At 38.1% G+C, this 11,265-nt stretch overlaps 1 protein-coding gene across 6 annotated transcripts in view; it reads left to right on the top strand.

Moving 5' to 3' along the window:
* Window positions 1-6,726: 6,726 nt before the first annotated feature.
* epha8 (eph receptor A8) overlaps window positions 6,727-11,265 on the top strand; it is a 44,692-nt gene continuing 40,153 nt past the window's right edge. For 4 of the 6 annotated variants that reach the window (XR_007399126.1, XM_049021594.1, XM_049021588.1 and 1 more), the window contains exon 1: window positions 6,727-6,919. Coding sequence is in view for 4 of the 6 variants with exons in the window: in XM_049021594.1 (XP_048877551.1) it covers window positions 6,817-6,919 (103 nt within the window). In the remaining 2 variants the exon portion in view is untranslated. The remainder of the gene's footprint in view (window positions 6,920-11,265) is intronic. The other 2 variants (XM_049021590.1, XM_049021592.1) reach the window with 2 other exon arrangements.

Below are 11,265 nucleotides of genomic sequence, written 5' to 3'. Positions count from 1 at the left end.
TAGGCACTTGAGAATCCAGCGATCAGCGTCGGCCATTTTCTCCATGGTCACCTGTGTGCGGTATATCGCAGACGCACTTTGAGCTAGCATAAAAATATGGCATTTTAATTGACTCGCTGGTGGTATTCCTGGGGAATTCTTTGATATGACGTACTGTAGGAAAAATTTTCGAAATTTTCATGTTTGTCAGAGTTTTCAAGATGTCAAAGTTATGACATTTTCTGCATTTTGCTCGATTTGCACCCCTTCAAATATACCCAACTCTACTTCAGGATACATTAAAAAGTATGACGGATGTTACAATATGTTGTTATTTAACATTCTGTGAAGTTTTGTGCCAGTCTGAAGTGAAGAACTTGTGATTTGATAAGCCGGTTTGCAGGATGTGCATGACGCCATTTTGTTCTAGCCATTACCCGATAGTGGAAAATTTGTCCCAAAAGTCACCAAAATAAAGTACTCTAACTGTGTAAAAATGTGAAATTTAAAGTTCATTCAGTTTTTTAAACATCTATAGATTTTCTGAAAGGAACTGTCATGATCGGCTGTTAATGAGGGTTAGGGTTAGGGTTAGATCACAGATCACAGACTTTTTTATCTTAACTCATTATCCATTAAGACAAAAGGGACATTAATTGCAACTTCAATTTTGATTATCTTGGGGCTTGGTACGTCAATTTTTACAAATGAGGGCTCATTTTGTTCGGGAGCTTCACCTCTATCTAGTGGAAACATTGAAATTATCATTGCAGGTATTTGAAAAAAATGTCCAAGTGCCTACCACTTGTTCTGATATTCTGTACTCAGTAGCTCCTACGAGGATTAAACGCTCCAAACCAGTGACTGAACCATGGCTGAATGAGACCACAAGCGCTCTCAGATGCGCATGCAGGCATGCTGAGAGGAAGTGGAAGAAGGACAATCTTCAAGTCTCACATCTTCAAAAATATCCTTCAGGAGTATCAGAGAGCTGTTAAAGGAGCGAAATCACAACATTTCTCAGAGGTTGTATCAAACAATAGTCAAAAACCTCATGTTCTTGTAAATACCCTAAACAGTCTGATTAACCCTTCTGATTTTGCTGTCGTTGAACATTCACCTGCACTTTGTGAACAATTTATGTACTTTTTCAAAGATAAAATAGCAAATATCAGATGTTTTCCATCTACCCCTGCCTTAGTTACCTCCAGCTCTCCTATATGCCAAGCTGTTTTTCATCAGTTTCAACTAGCATCTCTCTCCACCCTAAGTGAAATAATTAAGCATCTGTGGCCATCTTTTTGTCCTACTGACAACATTCCACCACGCCTTTACAAGGATCTATTGAATTCCATCGGGTCACATATTGCTGACTTAATTAATTCATCTCTGATGTCCGGCTGTGTTCCAGCTGCCTTCAAATAAGCTGTAGTACAACCGCTCATCAAAAAAAGCAACCTGGATCACTCTGTTCTCTCCAACTTCAGGCCCATTTCTAAACTTCCCTTTTTTATCAAAAGTTTTAGAAAAAGTTGTTTATAACCAGTTACAGGTACACCTTGATTTAAATGGGATCTCTGAAAAATTTCAGTCTGGTTTTAAAACATGACGCAGCACAGAAATTGCCCTTCTAAGAGTTTTTAATGATATGGTTTTAGCTGCTCACTCTGGTAATTCTGCCATCCTGGTTCTATTGGACTTGACTGCAGCTTTTGATACAGTAGACCACAGCATCCTTTTACCATGACTCGATGCATGCATTGGAATTAAAGATTCTGTTCTTAAATGATTCCAATCATACCTGTCAGGCAGAAGTTCTCTGTCCAGCTACGGAAGTATTCTTCTACTGTTTTTCTTCTTGGCTGTGGGGTACCTCAAGGTTCCATCTTGGGTCCAGTCCTCTTTTCATTGTACATGCTTCCATTGGGGTCCATTTTCGGGAAACACAAAATTGCTTTTCACTGTTTTGCTGATGATCTTCAAATCTGCCTTGGGGTCATTCTTGACTCTGCCTTTAAACTGGATGGACAGATCAGATTAGTTGTAAGGTCCAGCTTTTTCCAACTTAGACTTCTTAGTAAAGTCAAGCACTACATGCCCCCTGATCAGTTTGAGACAGTAATTCATGCTTTCATCACCTCTCGCCTTGATTACTTTAACTTGTTATACATAGGTCTTAGTCAGTCACAACTTCAATGGCTACAAGCCGTTAAAAATGCAGCAGTTCGCCTTCTGACAGGGAAGAGAAAACATGACCATATTACATCCATACTGACCACCCTAAACTGACTTCCTGTACATTTCAGGATCCAGTTTAAAATTTTACTTTTTGTTTTTAAAAGTTTAAATGACTTGGCATCTGCTTACCTGTCAGAGATCCTTGTTCCTTACTCTCCTTCTACAGCTCTGCGATCCTCTGACCAGCAACTACTGAATATGAACAAAGCTCAAAGCTAGAGGTGGCAGAGCCTTTTCGGTAGTAGCCCCCAGTTTGTGGAGCAGCCTCCCTTTGAAGTTCAGAGCTGCCCAGAATCTTAATCATTTTAAAACGCTGCTTAAAACCAAACTGTTGACATGAGCATTTTATTCCTCTTGATTTTTTAAACTGGTTTATTATCTTATCTATTACTATTATTATTATTTTTATCTTATCTTATTGATTTGTGGCCTGCGGTATTTTATTGTATTAATGCTCGCTGTATATTAACTATTTACTCTGTATGTAACAAAATGGGGAAAACAACGACTAACTACACAGAATGACAAGGTCCAGGAACAAAGCAACACAGGGAGCAAGAACAGGCAGGCAAACTAATAATTAAATCAAGGAAGAATATACCAAAGACAAGTAATATATAATCACAAACACAGGCACCAAGGAAAACCCAGAATGAAACGCAAACCACAGAACTCATGAAGTATACATCTAATACAAAGGAAACAAAATCTGCTGAAGACAAACACAGTCTGTGGCTGGATTTGACCACATGACTACACTGGCATACGTGAACCACTCCACACCCGAGCTGTACCGCAAAGACAGACTAGTTACAGCACTGTTACAGCTCCCTTTGGTTTTCCACTGCAGTATGGTCAGCTTGGTAAAGACGGTAGTGACGTAAAACCAAAGAGAAACTTATTTACTGTTCACATGGTATCCATCATGTGCAATTATTATTATATATTTTTTTTTACTGTGTTCTAATTTCTGATAGCATGTCTCTGAGAATTGCAGTGTTATGCATATCAAACACTAGTGGAAGTAGCGTTTGCTTGTGTCAGTTTGCATTATGAATCCATTCTGTTCAGCTGTTCTATAGTAACTTTTTTAAGTAGGAGGTTGGAAATTTTCAAATCCCAAGTAATCAAGAATGTGTCAATACATTGTGATGTGTGATATCGCTAATAAAAATGGAATATATGCTTTTTCCTTCAGATAATCCATGTGCAGAAAAGTATCTCTGTGCATTTTGACCAAGCAGATGGTGGCGATGTGACCAACTTTGTTTGGTCACATTTTTGGTCCTGCTGGTAAGCCATGTCATGTGTAGTTATGGCTTGGGTATGTAGGAATATTTAGCTCAAATTTTTATATCTCCATCAGTATGTACTCATATTAATTCAATTTTAATCAATTATTATTTAGTGATGTTTATTAACTAATTGTTATTCCGAATGGTTGGTTCCTCCAAACTCCGGTAATGTAAACGATCGGTAGCGAAGCTCCCCTCACGGCCGATGAGAGAGAGTCTCGCGATATTTCAGGCGAGTTTGAGGTTTCAGAGCGTAGTATCCAGATTGCACAGAGGCAGGGACTATTGTGAGCACTCAATGACGGAGGCTGAAGTTGTGTAAAAGACATGCATTTATTCCTTACTAACACTACAACTAGCATAAGACAGACATTACACTTAACATAAACAACAAACATGAAATAACGGAATAGAAACAAACAGAATGTAATTATGGAATTATGGAAATGCAATGACCAGATTGAAATGGGTAACCTTAAAAGGAAATACTGTTCTGCAAAGCAAGTACAGTTTGTGGAAGCACGACCCTAAAGTCATATAGCAGGTTAACAGGACAGCTTAGGTTGTTATACTGTAATGAAAGGAAGCTGGTTTACTTGGCAGGCTTCAGGACGGGCTCCTTTACTTGGCCTCGCGATGCTTTGGCATACATGTCGTATATGCATGTGTGATCCTACAGGTACAGTTTGATTCTTGGTGGCAGTGGAAAAGCGGCACAAATGTTTTCTCCAAGGGCTGATTGCGTCCTTTGGCACTTATCTACGTCGTAGCACTGCGGCTTCATCTTTTGTGCAATTTGCCCGAAAATGAAATCCGGTACAGTACAGATCTCCCTTAATATAATGTTTTTACAAAGCAATAATAAGATCTATCAAATACCTTTTGACGTTTGACATTCACTGGGTCAAATGTTGTCTGCTTTCACTTTTCCCTTTGATGCCACTAAGTGGTGTCGCCTCAGTTTTGGGGCGATCGGTCTCCAGATTGACATGGTGTTAGTGCAGTGCCCATGGGGTGCCTCTGCAAAGTTTGGGTGATATCTATTTTTGAGTTATTGTCTTAACGGTATCAAGTGTCAAAAGTAGTTAAAATGCACTATAACATTTTTTTATTTAAGAAAAAAACATACAACAAGGTGACATCAAATCATTGGAAAGGAAAGATAAACCAGAAGAAACAAAAGGGAAAGATAAATAACAATAATAGAGTCAAGCAAATAATAATAATAATAATAATAATAATATAATAATAATATAATAATAATAATATTAATAAATGAAAGAATGAAAGAACCATTAAGTGATGTCAACATTTATATAATAATGTATATAATAATAATATACATATAATTGTAATATATTATAATGTTTATTATAATATGTTATAATTATACATTTTAAATGGATGGGTGCGGTGCGATTATAGTACACATTCGGTGTACATGTTTATATCTTGTAGGGACTACTACTGCAGCTACTACTGTTTAGGCAGAACTCAGAGGATGTCTTACCCACATACCGAGTTGGGGTAGAAAGGAAATGAGTTGCTGTGAAATAAAAGACACATTTTTGTTTTTTAACTTTACCTGGGTCTGCTGGCTTGTCTTTCTCTGCCATACCTTCCTGAAACTTTAAGTAACCAGAGATTTTAACTAACGTGTCACAGGATACACAGAATTGACAAGTAGAAATCTCAGCGGCTAAATCTAACACCGGTACATCTTTACAACACTGAATGAAAATTGTAAAACATTGAATGAACATTGATATTACATTGGTATTATTCTACTTTCCGCTGATGTTCAGCAGATCCTAAACTCATGCTTACAGACTCGATGTAATACTGATATTCATGCTGTCACATGAGCGCAATCCTTCCTGCACTCCTGGTCCCTGGTTCTAGCCTGGTTTTCACTTTCTTCCCGTATATTTCTCCATTACATCATCCCTAATCAGTTCTCATGTGTTCCACCTGCATAGCTTCCTATTTAAGTTAGAGCCTTTCCTTTGTCTTTCATTTGGTTTTCTTTGGTAAACCGTGGTGCCACATTTTGCACCAGCTGCTTCTCTTCCAAGTACTGCGGCGGCACAATAAGGCAGTTCAAGGTCACCAAATGCTTTGCAGCATTTTGCTTGCTGTGCCCACTGGACTGTGTGTTATCTCTGGCTGATGCAGTGTAATGTTCTGCACTTCCTGTTCTCCTGGGGTGCATAGATCTAAGACTAATCTTAGTGAATGGTTTGCACCTACATCTGTCTCAGTAGAAATGAATTTCCAGTAATGTAGTGTAAATTAATCAAAAACAGTAAATTATAAGTAGACATTCATTGCGAAAACAACAGACTTGCTAAGAATCCCGGTCTAATAATGATACGGTAGTAGCAACAGAATCACTTTCATCACACCTATATATTTTTATTTGTTTTGACAACAGATTTTACAAAAATACATTCTGTAGCCCATCTTGCAGTGGTGTGAGAATTTGTGAGACGTTCCCAAAATGCAAAATCCTAGTTACAGTAACATATTATATTGACTTTATTTTTATTATAATTAGGCTCTGAACCTAAAAGACTGAATTCTAAATTCTTTTTTCAATCATTAGGCAATTAGCATACATGCAGCCTATACTAGAAAAGCATTATCTCAAAATATAACTGTAAGACAGGGAAGAGCTTTTTATTTAACTTGAAAGCAGTTACATATAATAAAAATGTTTTTTATTCTTCTCAAGCATGACACGTGAGATCTTACTGTACTTCCCCGGATGTGAACTGTTTTTGTTCGTGTATATTTCCGCAGTTCTGAATCTGAAACTTATGTGTTTTGTTTTAATTTTACCTCTCTTTCTTGTTTAAACTATTCCCTAAATGAGGTCCCTGCTTTTTCTTCCCATCAATATGTCATATGGATCTTTTGACTGTTCTTAACAAAGCACGTACTACAATAAAATAACCTTACTTCAAATTTATAAATGAAGATTCTAAACATTGCATTATATTCAACTCCAATGCTGTACATAACCAAACAACGAATTTTGGCATCTGTGCATATGTCATTCATTTACTTGAACTTTATAAAACATTTAAAAATACGGTCAGAGATTGTGTGAGTGGATGTGGTTTGTGGAAAGGCAAAGCCTGTATTGGTTAAAATATGATGACAGACTGCCCACTCCCCTGTGTTGCATCTAGTGGCGTATATGGGTCTATATCCAGGAGGTCTGTTTGTCTGCAGGGAGAAAGCTAAAAAGAAAGAGAAACGGGAAGGGAGGGTGAGTGAGGAGGAGGAGAACCTTTTTGCCATGGACCTCATTGCCAGAATGGCACTGGAACTGAAGCTCTTATGTTTCCTTCTGTGGATGTTTTCTCTCAATTTGTGTTGCTACAGTGGCACTGAGAATGAAGGTAGGGTCACATCCATAGCATGTATATTCCTTGCTGTCTGTGTGTTTGGAGTTAATGCATTACGAGACTAGATCCAAGCAACATGCATGCTGTCTGGTCCTATTTACCAGAGTTGCTGCTTTTCAGGGTTTAGGGTAAATAGAGGATAATAGGGTTAGGATTGCTATGAATTTCTCATGGAGCAGTATACATGCACCGTGAGTGATGGACCTGTAAGCCACTGCTGTGTATGGATGCGAAGAGAAGCTTTATGCGTGCACTAGCTTTGACTATAAGCATTTCTTACATGGCCTAACTAGACCTTATTCTTTTCTTATTTCTGAACTGTATAAATAATAGATAATGTGTGGTGGCTGACTGGGTAGTATGGTTTCCCCAATCCTCCAGAGTTAGAGATTTAAATCCCACTTCCTCCGTGCATGTGTGTGTATGTATATACATGTGTGTGTATGTGTGCATGTTCACCATGCATCATGCAGGTTTCCTCCAAAAGCATGCGGTCTGGCTAACTGGTGTCTCAGAAAAAATCCCACACTTTATAGGTGTGTGCCCTGTAATGAACCAGCATCCTATCCAGAGTATCCCCTGCCTTGTGTCCTACGCTGCCTGGGATAGGCTATAGTCTCCTCTCCCTTCACAAACCAGAGCAAGATAAGCAATGGGAAGATTATGGCTGGATAAGTGAAGTGTTGCTGTTAACAGTTATAAAAAAATGTAAAAAGATTTTTAATGTTGCGGACAGGAAACAGGAGCCCAATGAACATAAACTGGACTTACAGTCCTCTTTGTTCGTATGTCTGAAAGTTCATAAGTAGAGGAGCGTCTGTCTTTATTTGTGGGGATGGACATAATATTTTGGTTCATTGAGTTCATTGTGTGTGTGTGTGTGTGTGTGTGTGTGTGTGTGTGTGTGTGTGTGTGTGTATGGTCCAGGTATATATTACATTGTGGGGACCAAATTTTGAACTATTATTTTGACATTGTGGGAACCATTTTCTTTTTATAAAAACTGACAACAAGAACATTTCACTTATCCAGCCACAATTTTATAAAAATCTATGATGGCAATAAAAAAACTAAAACTGTTTTTTGGTTACTTATGGTTAAGGTTAGGGCTGGGCTAGGGGTTAAGGGCATCATGTTAGGATTACAGTTTTCCCCATAGAAATGGATGGAGAGTCCCCACAATGATATATTTACAAACCTGTGTGTGTGTGTATGTGTGTGGTACTGATATACCTTACCTCATGCTGACCAAATGTCAACCATAGCCACAAAGTGATGAATACACATTTTTTTTACCTTATGGTTAGGTATGGTTAGGGTTAGTTTCTTGGTCCTCAAAAGGGATAACTCAATTTTCCAAAAATCCATGACTGAAATCAAAATATTTAAAATGAAAAAACTCTTGTAATTTGTTTGGTTACTTATGGCTATGGTTAGGGCTGAGTAGGGGTTAAGGTCGTCATAGTTAGTGTTAGCATTTTTCCCATAGAAATGTATGAGTGGTCCCCAGAGAGATATGATTACAGGTCTGTGTGTGTGTTTGTGTGTGTGTGTATAGCTGGATTAAGAATTTTTATGGGGAAATTAGAGGTATATTTTTAAGAATCCTATAAAAAATATTGCGAAGATTGAGCCCGGGGGGGTGGAATTGTATCCTCACTCTACAGTCCACAGAACTAAACAATGAACCACTGTGCCATCCAAGTTAATTAAAATTATAATTAACTAATCAGCAACCCAATGTGATAAAAACCTGGAACTTTTTACCTTTTTTGGTCCCCACAAGAATAACCTAATTTTTATAAAACGTGTGCGTGCTATTAAAAAACTAAATATGCAGAATGTCTTGCATTTTGCTTGGTTACTTATAGTTAAGGTTTGGACTGGGTAGGAGTTAAGGTTGTCATAGTTAGGATTAGGGTTATACTCATTGAAATGAGTGGAGAGTCCCCATAAAGATATGAAAATGTGAACTGTACACCTATATTGTATATTACTGCAAGAATTGCAATATTTTTATGGATATTGCCCCACATGATGATGGGTGTCAGGGTCTGTACCGTGACACCCAACTGTTCTTTGTGTCTCCTTCCCCCTTCCCATTTGGCCAGCAGGTGTTGCTGGTCATCCTGTTCTCCACCCTGGTTCTTGTCCTTCAACCTCCTATTGTGTTTTTCCCACCACCCATGACTCTGCTGCATGGCTCTATAGGCTGAGTGTGTAGTTTATTCGATTTTTGTTTCCCAGTTAGAGGTTTGCCCAGGTTTTGTCCTATTCACTTCTATTCCTGTTTGAATTTTGGTTTCATGTTACTTATCCTAGGGGGTATTTTCCGTACGTGGATTACTTAATTAGCTGGATGTAATTGTTGACGATTTGGCATGATCCTGGATCGGTCGGTTTCCCAAAACTCTTGCTGGATGTGTTGTCATGGGAGCACATCCAAATCCTCAAACCTTAAACAAGGATTAGCTCACGCACGTAATCAGTGTCCGTGCGTTGAAATCCAATCAGCCATGGCCTTGCCATTCATGAATGAGCGACCAATTGATATCAGTGCGCAAACTATAAGAAGAGAATTTCATACAGAGAGGGTTTTGTGCGATCGGCAAGATCCTTTATTGCTCTCGGAGGAAATTCGTTTTGATAGATACCGCTTTAGCCGAGGGGGAATATTGTACCTCAAAGATTTATTTGCACCTTGTATACACACACACACGTGGACAAAATTGTTGGTACCCTTCGGTCAATGAAAGAAAAACTGACAATGGTCACAGATATAACTTTATTCTGACAAAAGTAATAATAAATAAAAATTCTATGAAATTTAACCAATGAAAGTCAGACATTGCTTTTCAACCATGCTTCAACAGAATTATTTAAAAAAATAAACTCATGGAACAGGTCTGTAGTTTTGTTCGGCTATAACGGACAGCAGATACGTTTTCGGGATTATTAATTGTCACGCATCTGATCAGGTAAAGTTGGTTTACTACCTGGATAATATAATAATGAGTAAATGGTGTCCTGTACAGTGTTGATTGATCTTAAATGTTGAAGTATCGTACCAGCAGCTTGAAATGATCGTATTTTCTGAAAAATTATCATACACATGCAATTTCCATGTTGCTCAGAAAATCTGCTTCAATAACACATATTATCATAGACTGTGCATATGATGGTGTATAATGCAACTTTTACCTACAGAACGTTTGTAAAAACCACCTCTGGGCAGAACAGCGCCTCTAGCACAGTAAAACTGGCGTCTTTCTCCCATTCATTTCTGAAAGTCTGATGGCGATGTTGTGTATGCTTATGCGTCTTCCATAACTGCAACTCCGCCATGCAAATCCGCGCTTAAACCTTTCATCATTGTTTACTTTGTGCGTCACCACGTGTTACATCGTGCGTTGATTGGCTGTAAAGGCATGTGAGACGACTGCACATAAACAGCCGGATGAAAACAGAGATCTGTACCTTGTCGTACTAATGAAATAACTTAGCCATAAAATGAAGGGGTAAAATTATCATACATTATGGGATTTTTGAAATTATTGATCGTACATCATACAGAGGGTAAAATTATCGTACAAATATGATAATTATCGTACGTCTGGCAACACTGGTCCTGTAGTTGTGTTCTGGGCATACAGCAACTCTAGATATAATGGACTGTTTTGCCAGGTCCCTTGAAGTCCGTTATAACGGGATTTTACTGTAAAATAAAAGCGTAAGCATATTATAAATGTCAAACATGAAATGCAATGACTGAAACTGAAAAAAAAATCTGTTAAAATAATATGAACAGGAAGATATTTTTATATTTTGTTTAATCACTGTCTAGTTTATTACTAAAATAGCAAAGACTCAATATGGTTATTTGTGCAGAACATTTCACACGGATGCGATTCAAAGTATTTTATGGAGATCAAATAATACAGAATAACATTATACAGTAAGAATGACACGTGAACTCAACCCAGAAGGTTCCTTGTTGGCTATCGGGATCGAACCAGGAACTTTCACAGTGTAACGCGACAGCATAAACCCCTGTACCACCATGCCACTGTACTAGGCACTTTTAACATTTACGTAACTTACGCATTTAGTCTGTCTGCAATTCATTGCCAAGCCAATTCCCTGGCTGTATTTATGGCCACAGTATTGCCTTTTTTAGCGATTGCATCTTTGTAATTTTCATACAGCTCCATCAGCAACGTTTGTTCTGTGGCAGAAAGAAACACCACGCTCGTTTTACACGCTTTCTGATTCAGTTGATCTATCATTCATCCATTCATTTGGGCTTCTTTAAATATCACGGGTGTGCATACTAAGTAAGA

This window comes from Brienomyrus brachyistius, chromosome 8 (genome assembly GCF_023856365.1).
Source record: "Brienomyrus brachyistius isolate T26 chromosome 8, BBRACH_0.4, whole genome shotgun sequence".
Classification (NCBI taxonomy): domain Eukaryota; kingdom Metazoa; phylum Chordata; class Actinopteri; order Osteoglossiformes; family Mormyridae; genus Brienomyrus; species Brienomyrus brachyistius.
The sequence above is the reverse complement of the archived record's forward strand: the minus strand, read 5'-3'. Positions and strand labels throughout refer to the sequence as shown.